The sequence below is a fragment of the Primulina eburnea genome, chromosome 1 (assembly GCF_022965805.1).
Source record: "Primulina eburnea isolate SZY01 chromosome 1, ASM2296580v1, whole genome shotgun sequence".
NCBI lineage: Eukaryota > Viridiplantae > Streptophyta > Magnoliopsida > Lamiales > Gesneriaceae > Primulina > Primulina eburnea.
The window spans coordinates 2,131,550-2,155,130 of record NC_133101.1 but is presented as its reverse complement, the minus strand read 5'-3'; the positions used below and the strand labels follow the sequence as shown (position 1 = coordinate 2,155,130).

The following is a 23,581-nucleotide window of genomic DNA, read 5'->3' as shown; positions in this document are numbered from 1 at the left end:
CTCTCAAGGATGTCAAAGCCAGTGGTTCATATTAATGTACGACGTCATAGGTATGCATGTGTCGGCAAAGCATGCATGCGCTAATTAATTAATGAGATTGTGCATTTTGCAGGAGATAGAAGATATGAAATGATCACATCTTCCAGCTATCACAACATATCGATTTATCATCCACGAAGGGGCCACAAATTCGCCTCAACGTACATTAATTAATATACGTGTACATATTAATCCTTTCGTGTTTCACATTTACACAAGTCTTTTACTCTGCGTATTGATCACGATCTCTACGAATCTCAGCTTTATGTTAGTTGTTCCATATCGGTTGGATAAATAACCTGGGAATTATATATATGGGTTTGGACAATCCTCCCCTATAGAGCTAGCTTTTGGGGTTGAGTTAGATCCAAGTTCCTTTCTTAACATGGTATCAGAGCTCGGATTCTACTGTTATGTGTTGGACTGTCTATAATTAAGCCACTCGTTCTGCCCATAATTGAGTCGTTTGTAAAGGCGTGAGAGGGGTGTGTTAGCTGTCGCACATCGGTTGGATAAATAATCTGGGAGTTGTATATATGTGCTTGGACAATCCTCCCTCCTAGAACTAGCTTTTAGGGTTGAGTTAGATCCAAGTTCCATTCTTAACATCTTATCTCTTCCGTTCGATACGAAACGAGACGAATGGGGTTATTATTCAATTCGGGGCTCCAAAAACACCTCTCGAGCGACTCCAAAACATGAGCGGACATTTGAAAAGATGCCATGTATAGTGCGATTGGATATGAGGTGCTGAAAAAAAAAATATAGAGAGATTTGAAAAGGTTTGTGTGTTGTGAATTGATATGAACCATTGGATTGAAAGATATTCTTATTCGCATAGTACAACCCGCACGCTTCGATTTGATTTTAAGATGATTCTGGAAAGTGCCTTTATCAAATTGTGATCTACATTAGCAGGGAGCACAATGACTGTCGATTGAAGATTTTTTATGCATTTTTGTTTTAAATCTCGAACTCAAGACATCGTCTCAGACTTAAAATCTTGATATATATATATATATATATGTATATATATATATATGTATATATATATATATGTATATATATATATATATATATATATATATATATATATATATATGTATAACCATGTGGTGTTTAACATGGAAGAGTCACTCCTCATTCTGTCCTTGTAAGAAGATATATTCCCTGGCAGGCCCAACCCATCTTCTTTTATATCTTCTATCTATATATATATATATATATAAGGAGCAACTGAAGGTAACATCTCCACCATAATATGCATGCATCTGTCCATGGACTTCTACTCTTCTTCGTTGAGTCATTCATATAAATTTTAAATTCCCCTTCTTTCACTCCAAATCTTGCAAAAATTTTCATTGAATAACTCTTTCAGTTACACTCCAACAAATCCTTTTCATCTTTTTGTTAAAGAAGATTATAAAGATTTAATGGCATCAAATTCATCATCATGGACGAAAACTCAAAACAAGCAATTCGAAAAGGCGCTAGCTGTCTATGATAAGGATACCCCTGATCGTTGGCAGATTATAGCTCGTGTTGTTGGGAAATCCATCGATGAAGTCAAAAGACACTACGAGATTCTCGTCGAAGACCTCAAGCACATTGAATCCGGTAACATCCCTTTACCGAAATATCGATCAAATTAACGAGAATGACCGCTAGTCGTGTCTGATGAAGTAATGCTCTTTAGCCAACATTTTCATATCTACATTCTTTAAAAGTTTCATTTTTTATAAGTATTTTAATATTTTTACGTCAGATTCATATCGGTATCAAGTTTCTAAAATACATTTTATCCTGTATCTATATAAATTGTAATGTACTCTAGCTAAAGTCCATCCGATTTATGAGATGAGATAACATTTATATGGTCATATGTTTGTTAGATCCTTGTTCAAATAATATCATGTAAGACTATAGACCACTTGCTCTCGGATATGTAGGAAGATATTATTTATACACGTACCCTCTTTTTCAAACCCTTTTGCTCTTTATCCTTTTACTATTCTTGTCTTAACGTGGAATCTTGTCTTTTCCCACCTAAAATTAATGGTCGCATTATTCCATCGACCCTTCAATTTATCCCCTGGTCTTCATATTTAATAATTAATTTAATTTTGTCCCCGAATTAAATTTATAGAACTGAAATATATTGTATTGATAAGCCCTCCCATTTCCATTTTTGCAGGGTGATGAAAGTATTATGGGAAAATTATTCAAGTGGAGGATGGATTTTCAGTGTGGAGTATTCTCGATGAATATTGTTATTTGTACTTCATTTTATCTTGCATACACGTCTGTTTTATGTGTAAATTTTATTCATAAAATTGATTATATACAACATTAAATGGCCAGAATTTTCGATTTACTAAACTTATGACTATCTACTTCCCATTAATATTAAATTGTGGAACGATAAGGTGTAAGCGGACATCTACCTATGAATCATAATTTTTGACTTTCCTTTTAATACTTTTATTGACGACTGTGAACACACGATACATATAGCTTGTAAACAAATAGAAAGAAATAACTTTTTTTTTAAAAAAAAAGTTATCAATTTTTGTTTAAATTGAAATGATATATAGAACAACATGTCAAGAGAAATGATACTTCAATTAAAATTTTAAATTATTTTGAAATTTTGTCGAATTAAATTCAGGAATTATATATATAGTCAAGTCAGTCACCCTATCAAAAAATAATCAATAAAACGACGATTCATGTGTCAGGATAAAAAGATAACGTGGATCAATCAAAGTATCCTAATCCCCTACTGGACATGCTTGATCATTTTGAAGTGTGATAATTATAATATAATATAATTGATACTCACGGGAAATTTAGGGTCTGCCCCCAGCAAGTGTCACTAATCCAGACGCAGGTTTTGAAGTTATCCTGAACCTAAAATAAGAAAGAAGAGAGGAGGGTGTCCTGGCGTAGCCCCTCCGACGCTCAAGTCAGAGACTGAGGATATATGGGGGGAGCAGCTAAGGACGCTGCTGAAAACAATATCGGGAAATCTTATCATACGCTCAAACCTGGTATTTATAAGAGAATACATGGGCCCTTGATGGGCCTGTCTTCCTCTTGGGCTTGGGATGGGCCAGGGGATGAGCCAGGGATAATGGGGCCCTTGATGGGCATGTCTTCCATAATGATGCCCTTGATGGGCCTGTCTTCCATGGGGTATCACCAGTCTCCCCCTCCCAAGTCGAGCTGAATCGTAGGTTCAAAGTTCGATTAATTGCATTGTTCTCAGTTTACAACATGTGAGTTGTGTGTCCTTCTCGCCATCTGTTAGTCTCCACAAATTTGGAAACAAATAAAGTCGCAATCCTGCAGCTCTTCCCCGCCCACGCTTCACCTACGCGTTAACCGTAGCGCCGCTTCACAATCACCCTGCCATCACCCTCGGCCGCAGCCTCGCCCGAGTCACCGTCTCGTCCAACAACTCTCGAGCGTCCCTTAGCCATTGTCTGGCCCGAGCTTAGCGCACGTCCACGCCCTTAGCGCACAGCCATGCTCGCCCAGCCTCGTCACCTCGCTGTCACCTCGCCCCATCGTCTCGCCCCATCACCTCGCCCAGCCTCATCACCGCGCCCCATCGCCGCGCCCCTCGCCCCAGCCCCATCGCCTTCACTCACCTTCGCCCCTCGCCAGCAGCGCCTTACCCCTCGGCGCCTCACAGCCCCTCGCCCCTCGCCTGTCTCGCCCCTCGCCAGTCTCGCCCAGCTCGCCCCTTCGCCAGTCCCACTGCCCAGCCAACACCTCGCCCCTCGCCAGTCCCACTGCCCAGCCAACACCTCCCCCCTCTCCAGTCTCGCCCGTCTCGCCCCTCGCCAGTCCCACTGCCCAGCTCGCCCCTTCGCCAGTCTCGCCCCTCGCCAGTCTCGTCCAACCGCGCGCACATCTGTCAAGCCACGCCTCTAGCTCGCCCCAACGCCCAACGCCCGAGCTCGCCCAACCACAACGCCCCTCGCCCAATGCCCCACGCCCGAGCTCGCCACTCTCATCCTCGCCAAGCCAACACCTCGCCCCAACGCCCAACGCCCGAGCTCGCCCCTCTCATCCTCGTCCAGGCGCCTCGCCTCGCCCACCGTAAACTCTGCTCCCCAACATCTTTCGTTATCGACTAACCAAATAAATTTTTTTTTTCTCCCAAACTCTGCTTCTCTGCTAGGCGATGCCTTAGCAGGAAAATTTAACTCTCCTCCTCTGCTAGGCAACGCCATAGCAGGAAAATATCAATTCACCACCTTCACCCTCTAACTCCTCTGCTAAGCCGAGCCTTAGCAGGAAAATAGAAATTCAACATCTCTACCCTTTAACTCCTCTGCTAGGTGATACCTTAGCATGAAAATAAGAGTTCAACACCTCCACCCTCTAACTCCTCTGCTAAGCCGGGCCTTAGCAGGAAAATAAAAATTCCACATCATCACCCTCTTACTCCTCTGCTAGGTGACGCCTTAGCAGGAAAATAGAAACTCAACATCTCCACTCGCTAACTCCTCTGCTAGGTGATACCTTAGCAGGAAAATAAAACCTCCATCTCCTCACCCTGTGACTCCTCTGCTAGGCGATGCCTTAGCAGGAAAATAAGAGTTCAACACCTCCACCCTCTAACTCCTCTGCTAAGCCGGGCCTTAGCAGGAAAAATCAAATTCTCACATCATCATCTCATAACTCCTCTTCTAAGCCGGGCCTTAGCAGGAAAATAAAATCAACATCTTCACCCCCTAACTCCTCTGCTAAGCAAGGCCTTAGCAGGAAGATAAAAATTCAACACCTCCACCCTCTAACTCCTCTGCTAAGCCGGGCCTTAGCAAGAAAATAAAATTCAACGCCCCCACCCTCTAACTCCTCTGCTAGGCGATGCCTTAGCAGGCATATTTAATTTCTCACGATGCCCCTCTACTAGGCGATGCCTTAGTAGGAAAATAAAATTTCTCCGCGCCCCAACTCTGCTCCTCTACTAGGCGATGCCTTAGTAGGAAAATAATTTTTTTCTCCTTCCCTCTCATAATACAACAACATTCATGAACTGAAAAGAGGAACCTTATTTTATTGAATTCCAACGGATATATAAGACAAATTCATAAACGAAATACATCAAAATTCAAGTCAAGATTAATATTCTCTAAGGTGGTAAGCGTTCCTGAGCCTCTTTAGACCTTTGCCCAGCGCATTCTCCAACTTTCATCTCTGCTCCTCGTGTACCTCCTCAGGACAAAGTTACTCATTTCTTCCTTTCCTAATCATGCTAAGCTCCATAATCGCTTTCTTCCCATCTTCTTTCACTATCCCCTCATAACACCGACGCGCGACCATCTGGTCCCCGCATAAGGCTCCAACCTCCTTCCCTACAGGGAACTTCAACTTCTGATGATATGTGGACGCTACAGCTTTGAAATCCTTTAGAGCTGGTCGCCCCAGAATTCCATTATACGCTGAAAGGGTATCCACCACGGTGAACGCTATCATTTTTGTTACCCGCCGAGGATCAGTCCCCAAGGATAGGGGAAGCACAATCTGACCCAAAGTTGGGATGGCGTGTCCTGCAAACCCATACGACGGGGTGGAGACCGGCTCAAACTCAAATCCTTCCACCTTCTTTTGATCCAACGTGCTATTGAACAAGACGTTCACGGAGATTCCATTATCAACAAATATCTTTGCCACATCATAATTGGCAATGGTGGCCGTCACCACCAAGACATCGTTATGAGGAGCCACGATGCCTCGAAGGTCTTCCGGCCCAAAACTGATGACGGTGTCTTGTGGTAAGTCTGCACCCATATATATCTCAAAGTTCTCCAACATTCTCCCACGTGCTTTCCCAGCTCGCCCAGAGTCTCCATCAGTAGCACCCCCCGAGATCATATGAATCATTCCTCTCGTAGGGTGGTTATCCTCGTTCATTCCTCTCATCGGTTCTGCGTTCTCTCGAGGGACATCCTGACCTCGACTTTCTCTCCTCGACTCCTCGATCCTCTGATGTACCCATGGAGGACCTTGACCACGTCTAGGGGACAGGCGAGACCTCGGTCGACTCCCGGATGCGGATCCTTCTCGTCTGTCCCGTGAAGGCAATCTAGCCCTGCTCTCAATCCTTTGCGACTTCTCCCACCTCCCCTCGGACTCTCCCACCTCCATCACCTTGTCATGACTTCTATCCAGATGAACATGAGATGAGAACCGTCCTCTACCTCTAGTTCTATCCTCCTCCCTTTCACCTGTTCCCCTCTTCCTTCCTCCTCTCTCTACTCCCTCAACTCTTCATCCCCCGGGCCGCTGCTCCATCCTCTTGTGCCGCTGGGCATCCTCTAGATTTACATATTTTTCCGCCCGAACTAACAAATCATCATAGCTCGACGGAGGTTTCTTGACAAGCGATTTGAAAAATTCTCCTCCTCTAAGTCCCTGGGTAAAGACACTTATCATGATGTCAGGAGTGGCCGCTGGTATCTCCAATGCTACGTTGTTGAAACGCTGAACAAACTCTCGCAAAGTTTCAGCTTCTTGTTGTTTCACCACAAACAGGCTCAAATAGTTTTTTTGGTATTTCTTGCTGCTAGCAAATCGGTGCAAGAAGGCAGCTGAGAAGTCCTCAAAAGAACGTATAGAGCTGGGCTGCAAAGTGTTAAACCATTGCTGGGCTGACCTCACCAACGTGCCCAGAAAAACCCTGCACCTGACCTCATCTGAATACTGGTGCAACAGAGCCGCATTCTCAAATCTCCCCAAGTGTTCTTCGGGGTCTGTATGTCCATCATATTCTCCAACGTTTGACTGTCGGAAATTTGGAGGAAGCCCCTCTTTCAAAATGGCGAGGGAAAAAGGACTTCCTTTCTTGAGGGCTGCAGCTCTGTTTCCCAATTGCTGCCTCAGCGTCCGTATCTCCCTCCACATCTCTTCCATCTCCGGATTCTCCTCACTTGGGCGGGGTCGCGTCTCCTCCACCCTACTCTGACTTCCCTCCACATTCTCCTCTCGCTCCTGGCGAGCGGCCTGATCTTCTGCAAACATAGACTCTTGATTCCTCTTCATGGCCTCATCCACTGTCCGGGTGATAAATTGACCCAACTGTTCTAGGGTCAAGTTCCCCACATTCTCATTGGGACGGGGTTGCTCGACCCTTGTCTCGTGAAGGGGCTGCTCGGTTCTTGTCTCTTGACGAGGTTGCTCCTGTCTTGTCTCAAGATGCGGCTGTTCCTGTATTGTCTCAGCACGAGATGGTTCAGGTCCTCTCCGAGGACGTGATGATGCTGAGGTAGCTCTTCCACTCCCTCTCTTAGCTACCATATCTACGTCTCAACTCAAACTTCCCACAGACGGCGCCAAGTGATATTCACGGGAAATTTAGGGTCCGTCCCCAGCAAGTGTCACTAATCCAGACGCAGGTTTTGAAGTTATCCAGAGCCTAAAATAAGAAAGAAGATCGTTAGGAGGGGGCCAGGAGGGTGTCCTGGCGTAGCCCCTCCGACGCTCAAGTCAGAGACTGAGGATATATGGGGGGAGCAGCTAAGGGCGCTGCTGAAAACAATATCGGGAAATCTTATCATACGCTCAAACCTGGTATTTATAGGAGAATACCTGGGCCTTTGATGGGCCTGTCTTCCTCTTGGGCTTGGGATGGGCCAGGGGATGAGCCAGGGATAATGGGGCCCTTGATGGGCCTGTCTTCCATAATGATGCCCTTGATGGGCCTGTCTTCCATGGGGTATCAATAATATAATATTGTTGGTTGACAAGACACTTAATACGAGTAGTAAGATCATAAAAAGTTTGGATAGTAGTCTCTTGGTAAGTGGATCAATAACCATGGAGCATGTTTTGATGTGGTCTATAGACAATTGTCTGCCTTGAACTCGATTTTTTTAATGATATCGACTGAGTAAATCGAGTTGATATTAATAAGTGGGCGATTATATCGAGTTATATGGATTTCTCCTTGAGAAAGCTGATGATCGAGCGGAGAGTAATTGGGTACGAGAATCTACATACTTAAAAGAACAAAGAATGTTAGTGAAGCTTCTGAAGGTTTTTCAATATAGCCACTCCGACGTTCAAATCAGTCAAGTGTTTTACGTAAATGAAAGTATATAGAGAGAGTATGATTTCTAGTAAAAAATATCTAAATACATATCAAGTATATTTGATATTTATAAAAAAAAAATCAATGATTACCTTATTTTCAGTGCTTGGTTGCTACTCGTGACAAGATAATTGCAAATGCCCTATTCTCTGACAACAAAGATTGTCTTTAGTCTAGTCACATCATCACAATGTGCGCTGAGTGACATGTCCATGATTCCGAAGTATAGTATCCCATACCGTGGATTTGGAAATGACACCTGTACTGAGGTGTCCCGTGCAGATGATCATGGTGTGATAATGAGGACGTGGCCATCAATCTTCAAAATCATGTTAACTGCCCGGCCTAGGCTGAGAGTTCAGGGTCACTCAAGCATATGATGGTCTTATTACCTTCCCTGCTCGGGCTCACTGAGCTTATGCTTGCATAATTACGTTCCCTGGTTTCGTGAATGCGGGGATGTACCCAGGCTGGTGCTTCCTCGGTCTTCCGATTTCATCATGGCCCGAGTTCTAAGATGATTCTAGGGGGGATGTATCACCACTCTGGCGCCAATTTTATCGACCGGGTAAATCGGGTTGATTTTAATGAGCGATTATACCGGGTGAGATGGATTTCATCTCAGGCACGCTGGAGATCAAGCGTAGAGTAACTAGGCAGGAGAATCTACACACTTAAAAGAGCAAAGAATGTTAGTGTGATGTTGGAAGATTTTTCGGCGTTGTCTTCTCCGACGCTCAAGTGAGTCAAGTGTTTTACGCAAAGGAAAGTATATATAGTGTATTTTTTCTAGTGAATTTTTTTTTGAATGCATTAATATCAAGTAAACATGATAATTATAAAGAAAAATTCAACGATTGCCTTGTTTTCTGACTGGTTCACCATATCCTACTCTCTGACACTGCCACATCTGACAACCAAGACTGTCTCTAGTCTAATCACATCATCCCAACGTGTGCTAATTGACATGCTCACGAATCCGAAATATGGTATCTCATACTGTGTTTTTGGAAATGACGTTTATACTGAGGTATCCCTGACAGATGATCTTGGTGTGATAACGAGGACGAGGCTCTCAATCTCCTAAATCATGTTAACTACCCAAGCTACGAGGACGAGGCTCTCAATCTCCTAAATCATGTTAACTACCCAAGCTAGGCTGAGAGCTTGGGCTCACTCAAATGTATGTTGGTCTGATTATCTTCCCTGCCCGGGTTCACTCAAGCCTATGCTGGTCTAATTATCTTCCCTGGTTTTCGTGAATGCGTTGTACCCACGCCGGTGCTTCATTGGCCTTCCAATTTCATGATAGCCCGAATTTTAAGATGACACGTACACTTATGATAGTATCATTTAACAATTAGAAACATGTCTTTTATATGCTTTAATTTTGTCTAACTCCTGTTATTATTAGAATATAGAATCCTTAACATATTATTAAAAATTTAAATAACTAGAATGTTTCTTCAACACCGCCATATCTATGTAGGTCATGTATAACGTGCTATAAACTCTTTTGCAACAATATAAGATGAGTGATTATTTAAAACTTTTCCAAAATATAGCACCTCCAATAAATATTGGGTGGATCCCGAATTGAGCACATATAGCTCAAACAAAACGAGATATTTTGTATTATTTTAGCCTTTTTCATTCCAAACAGACCAGTCGTCAACATCAATTAAGAAATCCTTAGCCGTGGTGATTTTTCTTCCCATATTAATAGTGCACATGAATATTTTGGGATAGCCTTCTTCATGTTCATGATATGTATTTATTTTATTTATCCACCATTCAAAATATTTATTTGCATTAGAGAAATTGGATAAGAAGTGCGTGGAGGAAAATCAACACATAAAAGTAAAGTTGAGATCCATGACTCCCAACAATTATCAAGTGATTCTTTTTTTTATGAAAGTCGATGTTATAGTCATTTGATAATTTCTTTAAAGTTATTGAATTTAAATCGAACTCGAACATGGTAAAATACTTTTGGAGTTGAATTCAAATAGAAATTATTTTATTCTTTAGGTGCACAAGTTTTTAATATTTAATATAATTATATGTAAAATAATATATATTTCGTATATTTTGAGTATCTGTTTATGGGTAATAATTCGAGAAGCTAGCAAACAGGTTCTAATATGTCGATCCAAACTCTAAATCCTATTATAATTCGAATCGGACTCGACCCTCAACAGTTCGGGCTCGATTATGCTTACTATACCGACCGATATATTTCAACATAATTTTTCTTTCGGGAAAGAGGTCATTTCGAGTGACGTGCTCATTTTAAAAAAATAATCATAAAATCGTATCGTGATCACTTTTATTTAATATTTTTTTTTAAAAAAATTGATCATTAACTTAAAAGGTTTCGGTCAAATTCAATTATTGCCAGTTGACCGTACCATATTTTAAAATTAAAATTTTGCCACTTAAACAAGTAGAATTTGTGAACACGAGGATAGATTCAATCATTAACCGAATCTCCTAAATATTCTAATTGAAAATGTATAAATCCGATAATAAATACACAGCCATTAAATTGAAAAAACTTTTATATATATACTCACTCATATATATATATATATATATATATATATATATAATATATATATATATATATGAGTGAGTCTAATGTGATATCGTCGCACGGATCCTAAGCTGTGAGACGGATCTACCTTATCCATATTCACAATAAAAATAATACTATTAACATAAAAAATATACTTTTTCATAGATGACCCAAATAAGATATCCGTCCTCACAAATACTACCCGTGAGACCGTCTCACATAAATTTTTGCCTAGAGTAAGTTTTTTTTACTAAATGACTTTATAGCTTTCTATATATATTACAATTAAAAATAATATTTGGACATGTAAAATTAATATTTGTTGAATGAAATCAAAATTATTAGTCTTATAAAATTGGGCTTTGGACGATCTTGTAAAGTTATTGTTTTTACACGAAAGTAATTCATTTTTAAAAAATATTCATGAAGTAAAAAATTTCATCAATCTTCAACTTTTGTACGAGTAAATTTAATATGAGAATCAAGAGAAAAAAAAAATTCATCTCAATTATTTTCAAAAATTGAACCCAAATTTACGAAAATAAATTCAATAACTTTTTAGCTAATATCCGAATCATAATTTAATTGTAGTCCCATCTTCCAAGATTCCGGAGGCCATTTGGACCTGAGGAAAATCCGCTAAACAGTAATAAAATAATCCACACACCACAGCACCCTGCAGGTACGTGGCGAACTGCGACTAATTATCGTCCCCATGCACATCGCGACGTGTCACCGCCACACCATTAATATATTTAAACTGCTTCCTCCACCCCTCAAAGCCTACTTCTTTATGTATTTTCGAGTGCCAGTTAATGTCTTGAATCTATTTTGAAGGAACTAGACTGATTTGATCAAAGTTTTTCCATTGTTATCGGACATGGAGTTGAAGAGAAGGGCGTTGTTGGTGCTGTGCCTGGCGTCGGTGGCGTCGGTGGGTTGGTGCTGGGGTGAGGAGGCGGCGGAGAGAACCAATATGGCCGCCGAGAACATGAATATGCGGGGACAAGAGGCGGAGGAGGCGGCTTTTGAGACCATGCAGGTGGCTAAAGACAAAACTGGTTACTGGGCCGATTGGACTTTGAGCAAGTTATCCGAGTAAGTGATTTTGATGCTTTCTTACCTACAATTATTATGTTTTTGATTGTTCATTATAATGATATGATTAAGTTATAAATTATACGCTTATATTGTGGATATATTTTAGCAGAAGTATATCGGAGATAGATTTTATTTTTATAAAAAATCAATTAAACATCCTCTGATTGATGCATGCCAATGTGGTCAAAATTTTGTTATCATCTGATGCAAATAAGTGAGAAAACGGAAAAAAGAATTACTCTAAATTCTCCTTGGATTAGGGGACTCGGATTGAATTCAGAGAGTGCAAAAGAAGCAGCGCAGAAGTTCATGGAGAAGACGAAGGGTGCCGCATCGAAATCCACGGATACTATGAATTCTGCTGCATACGGTAAAACTAGTGTAGCACAATGTTATCCAACTCTTCTAACTTACACAGTTTTCCTGATCCTCTAGATTAATGGATTTCTTTGCAGAAACATCGAGGTATGCTTCGTCGAAGGCCAGCGATATAGCCGATGAAACGTCTGAGAAACTAAGTGATGCCAAGAATTACGCCTCTGAAAAGGCTACCGAAGCCATGAATAAAGCCTCTAATATTGCTTCGAAGGTGAAACAAACCGGCAAGGATAAGGCGAGTGATGCTTCCGCATCCATTTCTGACCGGGCTGGTAAATCCATGGAGAGGGCTTCAGAAATGGCGGGCGAAGTAAAAAATAAAGCATTTGACACCTATTCGCATGCATCTGATAAGGCTGGTCGGGCAATGGACCGTGCTTCAGATGTGGTAAAAGATAAGGCGCATGATGCTTATGATCTTACTTCGGAAATTGAAGAGAATGCTAGAGAGAAAATGAAGGACAAAGGTCACGAGGCTTATGGATACGCTTCGGATCAAACGGCTCGAGTGATGAACACTGCATCGGACATGGCCTATGATGCCAAGGAATGGGCCAAGGATAAAGCATCCAATGCTCGTGCCTCAGCTTCAGATCGAGTCTCTAGCACGGCTGTGGGGGCAAAAGAAGCCTTGAAAGATAAAACATCTGATGCGTACGATGCAGCGTCGGATAAGATGGGTGACACCATACAGATGGTCACAGAAAAGGTCGGTGAGGCCAAAGAAACGATGACCGATGCGATGTCGCATGGTAGAGACAAGGTGTCCGATGCATACGAGGATGCAAATTCGAAGGCTCGCGAAGCTTATGAGTCGGCCAAGGACTCGACTTGGGCTAGGGAAAGATATGAAGCAGCTAAGGAGAGGGTTTCACAAGCTGCAGGAGATCTTGGAGAACATACGAGGAAGGACTCGGCCGAGTTATGAGTAGAAGATTGGGTGGGAGAGTGAACTTGATTGCGAGCAAACTTGTCTCTCTAATTTTTCCAATTTACTTAGGTAGAATGTTTTATCTACGTATAAATTTTCTAATGTAGTTACGTACTAGGTTTATATATATGATCTTTAGGTGTTTTGATTAGATATGATGCATGTTTAGCCTGTGCATGGTTGTAATCAATAAGGGCAATAGGCAAGTGTCTGTTTGCTCCAAAGTTTTTGTATCTGTCCGTTGCTTGTCTGCGTTTTCTGGCCATAACTCAAATTATGTTATTATATTGGATGAGATTTTCTTTGGTGGTTGTAGATCCTATTGGTATATTTTTATTATTTTTGTTTGAACTTATATATATGTTTAATTTTATTATTTGTTCGTATAGTTCTTTTCGTCATTTTCCAATTTTAAATAAAGTTCATTTTTGTGGTGTTATTAGTTTTTTGAGAAATTTACAATTTTGATAGGTTTTGTAAATCTAGTCATTTTCTCAAACCTATATGATATTCATGTGCGCAAAAAATTGCACGATTTTGATTTTGGGACTGAAATTATGGAAGAGAATTTTGTTGATCATGAAATGATTTGGAGCAGATTAGGGAAGAGATTTCTCAGCTAAATATGAAATGATTTAAGAGCCGAGAACAGTACGTTTTTGTACCAAAATTAAGAGGAGCACAACACCTGTGAATATATAGGGCCTCTAACCATTCGAAATTTACATAACAAATTTCGAAAATTTCAGCGTAGCACACACACGTTTTCGAGATGTGGCCGAAATCTTGTTAAGAAACAAGAGCAATTATGCTGACACTTTAAAACGATATAAGTGCTAAATCGATCGAGCATGTTTTTCCTTCGTTCTACGTCGTAATAATAATTATGTTTACGCATTGTTATGCTTCGAGTTTGATATGTATAGGAATTTTGATATATATTATATTATGATATGACTCATACACGGTAGATATAAAATCTTTATATAGTCTTGCCCCTTAAATGGGCGATGATTATGGATTGATAAGTAAGCCATAAAAAATAAGACGAAATATCAGTGTCATATGATAATGTTTTATATATGATATGTTCATTACATGTTTTTTTCGAAAATCATATATATATTTTATATATTGTGTTTAATCAACCTTCTTTTGGTGAGTGTTTCCTCAAGCACTCATCCACTCACTCTCTCTATCTCTCCAAATAAGAACAAAGAACAAGTAGAGGAAGACTATCAAAATATGAATAATTTGATACTTGTGTTTAGTTAAATTTTAGTATCACTATTTGATCTTACTTAGTAAAACGCTTCCGCTATCGATTTCTTTTGCTTTGAAATTTATGTTGTAAATAAAAGTTTATTTAAACTTATTTTATGAAGTAGAATGATTTGATTTATATTGAATTATGATGTTTGTTAAACAATGTCGATGTCGATGTTCTTCGGGCACGGAGCATGACAACATTTGCCTCACGTCGAAAAAATAACTAGAATTGAAAAAATAAAAAAATAGTAAGTAAATCAATATAATTTGATCATACAGATAATCAAAATCGTAGAAAGACATTACATAGTACTAATATTAAAATTTTCCCTATAGTAGTCAAGTAATGGTCTAAAGGTAAACTGTGAACTAAAACATCTTACCCAAGCCCAAGTCTCAATAAGTATCCCATCAATAATTAGATTGAATTAAATCATCTTAGCCGAGGGCGTAGGACAAGTCTCTACAGGTATCCTCTCAATAATTCTGGAATTAAAAGTTGTAATGAATATAATTTGTTTATTTTCTGGACACTTCGAGTACTCCTGGTGCAATGTGATCAATAATGAGATTAAATGAGATTAAATGCAAATATAAAAGTTCACCTTACAATTTGGTTGAAGACATTAAATAAGTTTCAGTCATAATGGAAATCTCAATAATAACCTCCAAACGTACGAGCTCATGCATACAGACATGGCATAGAATTTACTACTCCTCCTTAAAAGGCTACCAAGAAAACTCAGAAAATAAATAATATAGGTTTTTATGCCATTCATTTTCTGACGTACACTGTGGTCTAATTAAAGAATCCTTTGACCTACTCAACTTTATATATATAGATACACATATATATATATATATATATACACCATAAAAATATCTAATGTGTATGTACGGATTCGTACATGTGTTCGATGAGATCTAAAATGAAAATTTAAAAATAGATTTGGTTGTTGGTATAAATAATACTAACATTCAGTTAGCAAATAATAAATATCATAAATAGTACATAAATACACAAGAAATAATATATTACATAAAAATAAGTCAATAAATATTTGAAATAATTATATAAATAATAATAGTCTGGCTATTTCAGATGAAAAAATATATATCAGATTTGTATAATCCCGTTTGTTCGGATAATTTCTTTAGCAATCAAAAACATAACTAGCTTATTTAGCTCACGATATTTTGTTACTCAATTTTATCCTACCAATTCAAAATTTATTACGTTAGTTAATATAAAAAGAAACTTTGTTATTCAATTGTATTATCTCTAATTGCTGTTGTTTTCAAAATTGTCACAAGATCAGTAAATCGTCCTTATTAATATGGATCATGCAGAAAATGGTGATTATATGACATGGGATATTGATCATGTTGGATCTGTTAGCGTGAAAATTTTCAAGGGAAATGTGGCTGTTCGTGTATCTGAATTTTTCATTATCATATATGTTATCGAATATAAAATACTAAAAAATTGGCAAAACTCAATTAATTGGAGTTAAGTACTATGTAATTATGGTACTTTCAGATAATTAGTTTTTTTTTTAAAAAAAATTGTCGGATAATTGTTATCTAGCGACATAATTAAGATTGTATGTAATTAGTTGATTAAGAAGTAATTATTGCCTGAATATTAGGGTCAAATTTAAGGTCTGATTCTTAACCAACTCATCGGAGAAACAAATTAATGGAATTTTTTTCTACATTAAATGATGATAAACAAGGAGAAAATTTAATCATGTGACTCACCTAATCAAGAATTCCTCGGATTTTTTGTCAAAGTGGGAATCCTGCAAAATTTCTTGTCTTGAAACTTAGATTTGTTTCTTTTTCATGGCTTGTTTGTTGTTGTGCATCCACACTTTGAAAACTTGCCTCTTGACCCCAACTTCGCTGCAGAACTGTTGGACTTGTTGATCATCTTGTTTCTGGATTCTCCCATCCAGCTTCTCCGCGAATTCATGCATTCGATCCTTCTGTTCTTGGCTGAATTTCGTGCGTGACCTCTTCTTGGACCCTGAGATCGATGGCTGCATCGATGCATGTCCGCCGCTGCCGGAGTGGAACATGTTGAGGTCCTCGCTGGATGACTCCGCCACCGCGCCTCCCGGGTTTCCCCTGAAGTTTACCATGGTTGGCTGTGTGGAGTGTTTATGATGACTCTGCTGGTGGCCGTGTTGGGTGTTTAGGTTGTGGAGTAATGGGTTGGGCCGGTGGGTGCTGGTGGAGTTGGGGTTGTAAGGGTAGTAGATATAGGGCTGTTGCGGCGGGTCGCCTTTGACTTCTTTCCGGTGGAAATTACGGTGGCAATCGCAAGCGGCGCATCTCATCGCTTCCGGGGTGCCCTCTTCTCCGCTTGCCATGAATTCTCCGCATCCATCCACTACATGTCCACCGATGCCCGCGGCATGATTCTTGAGGCATTCTCTAAATATAATTGAGGAAGTATTACTAAAATTAGCAGCTGCAGCCTCCACTCTCGCAGTCGCTGCAGCCGGTGGTGGCGGAGGCGGCGGGGAACCTTGTGGTTGAGCTGCCAGAGCCTTCGAATTTGATGATACACCAGCCGTTCCGGCGGCTGTTGGAGCCGGATCTGAATCTGGGGTGGGCTCATTCTGCCCCAGAGGCTCTGAAGGAGGGGTCGACACATGGTGGCGGAGGTGCGGCGGAGGATGGTTCTGGTGATCCAAGATTTGGGTAGGGCTGAAAATGGAACTCCCCCGGCGGGTGGAAACCGTTGCATTCCCTCTCCTATCAGCCGAGGTGGCGACTAACGGAGCAAGAGGCAGCTTAACCGGAGATTCTTGTGAGGTCGGCGGAGGAATATAGTTCGTAGAGTTCTGACTCCCTAGCATATCCCTTGCTTGGCCTCGGCGTTCCATTAATGAACGAAACTTAGCTTGAAAAATCGTCTTGGGCAAAATTCTCTTGCTAATCCCCTCTAAATCAACATTAGCACGATCAAACCTTGTGCTGTTTGATGTTAAATAACCTGATTAATCCCCTCTAATTCTTGGATGATAATCAAGAATGTAACCTATGGGGGGTTTTTGCCTTTCTCTTCTTTTGATTTGGACTTTTTTTTGAGTGCTAACCCCACCACTCCATTTTACTAACTCCTCAGCCCTATTCCCAATACGTAAGCAAGAGAAGAAGCACCGCGGATAAAGATAATTTGACCCCAAATGGGCTTTTATTTCAAGACAATCCAAAGAAGCAATAATTCAATCCAAGAATCTTGAAAATTAATCTAAATTCGGACATGTACAACACTCGAGTAGGACCCTTTCTAACACATCATCTCATAAACCAAAACTTAAAAAAATTATACCTTTCAATAATAAATTATCAAACAACCGTCATCACCAGCAAATGAGATTTCAGAAACTGTCGTGGAAACCATCCCAACGGGTTAGGATCCTCAGTAACTGAAAACTTTTTTTACATGATTATCTCGTTTTATCTGACAATTTTCAAAATTATCTGTACTGTGTAAGGTCCATCAAATAATGAGTTGATCATTTGATACAAAAAAAACACTAACACTTGTTACTGTGTTTTCAGCCATAACAAAAGATCCAACTCCCCCACACGACTGCCAAAACATCATTTGAACACTTTATAGTCCTGATTAATTGACATCATTTGAACACTTTATAGTCCTGATTAATTCAAGAAATGGAGAGTTACATCAATTGAAAAAACTGAATACAGACAACACGCGAGAGAGGGAGAGAATACTCGACAAGTTTTGAAAGAAGATTGCTTGTCTCCCAACAGCCATCCAAAGCATTCTAAGCCACAAAAAACTCCCACCTCCATTCAAGAAAAGCAGCCGGGGAGGGGGGCACTGTTCTCTGTGTGTGTATTTGGGTGTTTTCTGTGAGTGCGCAGGATCTCGTAATTTTGATAGGTGATAAAGTTGCTACCCAGTGTGTAAGATTGTGATGACACACGAACTTTACTCCGCGAAAACAACCGGCAACTTCATGTTGGTTATCTTCCACAGCCTGCACACACCGGTCCATTCTCCCATTATTGCCTCCCAGTATGTGCAACGTATATTTTTTCAAAAGTTGATTCAATCAAACCCTATACGCGATATGCCTCCAAAAACATTTGCAGGTCTATATTCGGGATAATAAATTTTTTGATCCATAGTTTGTCTCGTTTCGGATTTTTTTGTTCAGTCTGTCAGTTTGTTAAACTTCAATCCAAGTAAATTAACTTTTAATCAGTCGAAATTTGGGGTTCAATTGTTACATAACATCAACATTTTCCGGCATCGGACCAACGATATCCGACACAAACATATTCCAGACGCTTTTTTTCTTGTCAGCAAAGAAGCTAAGTTTTTAGTTGTTTCTTGGTACACTCAAAATGACACACTCTTTAGATTTCTAATATTTTAACGAACTAAAACTGCAAAGTTTTAGCCCAAAAATAACTCTATTTAGTGCAATAATTATCTTTATTTGGTAGAGCGATTGAACCGTAGTATTTGAGTCGGTTTAAAAGATTTGAATTGCATCATTACCACAATCTATATCTTTTGGTAAAGCAGTAAGCACTCGATCTAAAAACTCCCTGATTAAAGAATTGAGAAATATTTGGTCTTGTAACTTGTAATTAATTCATTTTTGGCATTGACTAAACATTTTTTTATAGACCGCTAATTAATTTTTTTTATATATTTAATCATTTTTCAGTAGAGTGATGACGTGATATCAGACACTTCAGTAATATTCAATGTCACTATCAGCAATTTTCAGTATTATATCATCTTTTTGGGTATCAAATCATCATATTTCAGGTCAATCAATACTCTGATGAAAAAGTACAAATTATTCTACTAAAATTGCGATTTGTTCAATAAAAGAGAAAAATTAAAACATACAAGTAACTATCATGAACTACTGAGCGAAAATATACCTAAACTTTGATTCACGGGACTAAGATTTAAGGATATATATATCAGAATATCATCATATAAATATGGTTATTCAGAGTGTTTTATTTTTTTTATTTCTTCTATTTTTTATGTGAACCAGCAATTTAATTGTCTTCTTCTTATAATTATTTTTTTATGCGTCATTCAATCAAACCATCGTTATTTACCGTTAGTAATACAAATACGTGAACTATTTGTATTAGTAATTAACTTGTGCATATGATGCTTTATCTTATAATAAAAATTAACACTTGTGAAGTATAATTTTGTGTACTTTTGACCCCGTAAAAGTAATTGCCTTTAGTTTATGTATTGAAGTTCATCGTTATTCCAATAGTTTGATTCAAGTTCAACTCAGACATTTATTTTGAAATCATGAAATCCACTAAAAGAAAATACTGATTTTAAGAATCGGGAAAATTGTTACTATTATTATTTTTTTTACTATTTTTACTATTTTGGCCTTCTGTGTTATAAAAATTCAATTTTAGTTCTATTTTGTCCAATTTTTGGTAATTTTTGTCATTTTTCATCGTGATTGTTGATGTGATACTACTCACGTCAGTGTTACTTCAACACTACATTAATATCACATAATCGCCACATCGAAAAAAATATTAAAATTGTAAAAAAAAAAAAAAACAAATATAACAGACTAAAACTTGTATTTGACATTAGATGACCAAAATAGTAAAAGATAAACATACAAAATTTGGGAGGGTGAAATATTATTATTATTATTATTATTATTATTATGGTGCATTATGACATAATTAAATCAAGAAAGTGACAGCGGATCACGGTACATTATAATGGTGAAAAATGACGTTACAAATTAAAAATATCATTGACTGAGAATCAAAATTATAATACAAAACTTTACTTTCGAGTAATAAATTTTTCAGGAATTTATAAAGAAAACTTTGGTTTTAAAAATTAAATTATTTCTCTATACCCGGTCAGCTATGCCATTGTTTATGGGAGGCCCTATAATCTAGGTACAGCCACCGGTTCGGGATTGATCATTCCAGAAGCATCCTTAGATTCATCCCATGCAACGACTATACATACTATACCCTTTTTGTTTCTTATTATCAAATTGAAAATTTTAAGTTTCGAGATCATTTAACTTTAATATTCAAAAGGGGAACTGAATAAAGTTTGTAATCAAGTTATGATGCAAAAGTTGAAATTTTGCATAGCCGAGATAGCGCCACAAAATATGAGAGGAAGTCTTGGAGCTGTAAATTAGGTAATTGGCTTCGTTATAAATTTGCTAGAGCAACAGTTTACCTGAGCTAATTGTTGGATTTTCGAGGTTCATGGAAATTTGAAGTTATTTGATGACTTGCAACGCAGCTTTCAGTAACAATTGGAATAATGCTGGCTTATTTATATATTGGGCCGTTTTCTCCCGTGGAGAATGCTCGCTGTTTTTGGTAAGTTGAAACAAATTTATGGTTTCTTTTAGCAATTTTTACCTAATTGAGTCTCGTTGGTCCTTAACTGTTGACACTTTGACTGTTGTTTTGATATATTATTTTCACTGTTTTTCATTGTTGTTTGATATTGATAATACAAAAAATTATTTTTCCTTTTTCTTGCTAATGGATCTTATAGAAAATAATGTGGGATTTCATGTAATATGCAGTAAGGTGATAGATGATACAAGTTTTGTTTGCAGGAACTCTACCATGTCTAATCTTGATGCATGGACTCTTTTTTATACCAGAGTCTCCTCGTTGGTTGGTATGAGACTTAACTCGAGTAGTACATTTATCATGTTTTCGATTTATTTCTTCTGGCTTGTTTTTAATTTTAAAAAGTATAGGCTAGAATGGGCATGAATGAAGATTATCTCTATTGAAGTGAATGAGATCAAGGTATCAATTTTAATCTTTCTGACTCTTTTCATAGGTGAGATTGTTTGTCAATAAGTTAATGCATTCTTATTATCTTCAGAGATCTGTGGCTTCATCAAGCAAGAGAACTGCTATCAAGTTTTCGGAGTTGAAAAGAAAACGCTATTGGTATCCTTTGATGGTACACTTTAATCACATTAAATTTTGTGTTTAACTACTCCATGAATGATTATATTTGTAATACTTTCCTCAGTAAAGAACTTTGTTTATTTGTTCCCAGGTGGGAATTGGACTACTAATGCTTCAGCAACTCAGTGGCATAAACGGTGTCCTTTTCTATTCAAGTAGCATATTTCTATCTGCAGGTTAACCCTATGCTATTTTCTTTGTGAGCATATAAAGTTAATCATCATAGTTCCAATGTTGACTTTCATTTTATTCGAACAGGAATTTCATCTGGCAAAACTGCAACTTTTGGTATTGGAACCATTCAGGTAAATATCATCAAGTTATAGACCTGGAAAAAAAGTGGAAATTTTATGTTTCCTTGGATGATAAATGAATACCATCTTGATGTAGGTTATTGTCACCGGAATTGCAACTACTTTAGATGACAAAGCTGGTCGTCGAATTCTTCTTCTCGTGCGTATCTCAACTCCTTCGCTTGAAACGTGTTTTGATTTACTTGAGTACGGTTAGGAAAAAATTATCTAATATATGTGGACAGATATCCTCGTCGCTAATGACTGCCAGTAGCCTCCTAGTTGCGATTGCATTCTTTTTAAAGGTGTGTATTGTTTTTATTCTTTGCATTTTCATCATCACGAGTATTTAAGAATTGTTATTAGTTTCATGGAGAGCAGGATATTTTACCACAAAATTCTCATTCAGTGCTGGAAGTATTAGCACTAGTCGGGCTCGTGGTATGTCTTAACTCTTATACATATATGAAATATGTTTATTCATCACATTTTCTGGCAGAATTTCCGAATGAACTAACTGGGATTTTTTCCCAGATTCCTCTGGTGGTTGGTTTCTCTGTAGGACTTGGAGCTATACCGTGGGTGGGTTATAATGTCCGAGGTACGGTGAATAGTTTATATGAGTGATACGTTTCTTCCCCATGTTTGTGGGATTCTTATAATTTTGATTGTTGCAGATTCTTCCGGTCAGCATTAAAAGTCTGGCAACGCTGGCTAATTGGTAGCGTAGCAACGCTAGCTAATTGGATGTCAGCTATGATTATAAGACTGACAGCTAACTTGCTGTTAACTTGGAGCAGTGGAGGTTCTCTCTTGCCCTCTCTCGGTGTTTTTTTATACGCCATGAGTTTTTTAGTGCAGTTTTCTTCGCTCGAAAGTTCATCAGTAGGCGACATTCTGAAAAAATATAAGGCTTTCGGTTTTGAGTTGACAATAGCACAACTGTCAACTGAATACTCTTCTAAATAACAAAACGTGCCACAAACTTATGATGAAATTACATGTTCGATTAACTTTGGAATTGATCATAGCGTGCGTGCGAACATTTTTCAGGGACTTTCACCATTTATGCATTGATATCGGCTTTCACCGTACGTGGCATTCATTGCTTTGTGGGTTCCGGAAACCAAAGGGAAAACTCTAGAAGAAACTCAATGGTCCTTCAGATGATGCTGGACACGATGTGATTTCAGACAATATTTGCAAGCATTTTGCTTTCTCGCCAATTTTACAATGCATGGGGAGAAGATGTGTACATATCAATGGGTTTTCTACTCGTTCTTCTTCGACGAAACCGGGTGCGTTACGCGTACTACTATTATAAAAACCGAAAAAACAAACATCCAATGAAGGATGGCTTTTCTACTTGTGTATATAGATGGCGTGCAAGTGCAACGAAGGAAGATATCATCTTAGAGAGGAGTTAATTTGTTGCATTCAAATAATCTTTTTTCCCCATTCTCAACTTGTGGAGCATTTTTAATGAATTCACTCTAATGAATTGTCTCTTTGAAATTAGAGAGAGGGTCTAAAATTTCAGTATTCTTTTTTACAATTTGTTACAATATCCAGTAGCATTAAACGAGAGTGGGTTTCATGTAAGACCGTCTCACGGATCATAATCTCTTAGACGGATCAACCCTACGTACCCATATTCACAATAAAAGGTAATACTCTTAACATAAAAAGTAATATTTTTTCATGGGTGACCCAATAAAAAATACGTTTCACAAATACGACATGTGAAACCGTCTCACACAAGTTTTTGCCTCAAACGAATTATATATACTTGCACTGTTCATGTGATTAGTTCTAAATATCATATAGTATATCATTCATTGTAACAATGGCTGAGTTTGATCAAAATTTATCGT

At 38.5% G+C, this 23,581-nt stretch overlaps 3 protein-coding genes and 1 pseudogene across 4 annotated transcripts; 3 read left to right on the top strand and 1 right to left on the bottom strand.

Moving 5' to 3' along the window:
• The first annotated feature begins 1,186 nt into the window (after positions 1 to 1,186).
• LOC140810221 (protein RADIALIS-like 5) lies at positions 1,187 to 2,402 on the top strand. 2 transcript variants are annotated; one of them, XM_073168099.1, is made up of 2 exons: positions 1,187 to 1,709; positions 2,234 to 2,402. In XM_073168099.1, exon 1 carries the CDS (start codon positions 1,473 to 1,475, stop codon positions 1,689 to 1,691), a length of 219 nt encoding a protein of 72 aa, XP_073024200.1. In that variant the 5' UTR covers positions 1,187 to 1,472; the 3' UTR covers positions 1,692 to 1,709; positions 2,234 to 2,402. The 2 variants fall into 2 exon arrangements, with proteins under 2 accessions (XP_073024200.1, XP_073024197.1); XM_073168096.1 differs by having other exon boundaries at positions 1,189 to 1,721.
• Positions 2,403 to 11,522: 9,120 nt separating this feature from the next.
• LOC140806221 (uncharacterized) lies at positions 11,523 to 13,258 on the top strand. Its single transcript, XM_073162785.1, has 3 exons — positions 11,523 to 11,819; positions 12,083 to 12,192; positions 12,278 to 13,258. The coding sequence occupies exons 1-3, from the start codon at positions 11,602 to 11,604 to the stop codon at positions 13,126 to 13,128; spliced, it is 1,179 nt and encodes a 392-aa protein (XP_073018886.1). The 5' UTR covers positions 11,523 to 11,601; the 3' UTR covers positions 13,129 to 13,258.
• Positions 13,259 to 16,190: 2,932 nt separating this feature from the next.
• Positions 16,191 to 17,616, bottom strand: LOC140810214 (zinc-finger homeodomain protein 6-like). Its single transcript, XM_073168088.1, has one exon. The coding sequence runs from the start codon at positions 17,292 to 17,294 to the stop codon at positions 16,227 to 16,229; it is 1,068 nt and encodes a 355-aa protein (XP_073024189.1). The 5' UTR covers positions 17,295 to 17,616; the 3' UTR covers positions 16,191 to 16,226.
• A 2,924-nt stretch (positions 17,617 to 20,540) lies between these two features.
• Positions 20,541 to 23,122, top strand: LOC140802790 (sugar transporter ERD6-like 4; annotated as a pseudogene).
• The last annotated feature ends 459 nt before the right edge of the window (positions 23,123 to 23,581 follow it).

Excerpts from the sequence above, each read along its gene's own strand:
- LOC140810221 (XM_073168099.1), top strand. The coding sequence starts at position 1,473 with ATGGCATCAAATTCATCATCATGGACGAAAACTCAAAACAAGCAATTC.
- LOC140806221 (XM_073162785.1), top strand. The coding sequence starts at position 11,602 with ATGGAGTTGAAGAGAAGGGCGTTGTTGGTGCTGTGCCTGGCGTCGGTG. Across the intron at positions 11,820-12,082 it reads ACTTTGAGCAAGTTATCCGA|GGGACTCGGATTGAATTCAG; the intron begins GTAAGTGATTTT and ends TCCTTGGATTAG. Across the intron at positions 12,193-12,277 it reads TATGAATTCTGCTGCATACG|AAACATCGAGGTATGCTTCG; the intron begins GTAAAACTAGTG and ends ATTTCTTTGCAG.
- LOC140810214 (XM_073168088.1), bottom strand. The coding sequence starts at position 17,294 with ATGGAACGCCGAGGCCAAGCAAGGGATATGCTAGGGAGTCAGAACTCT.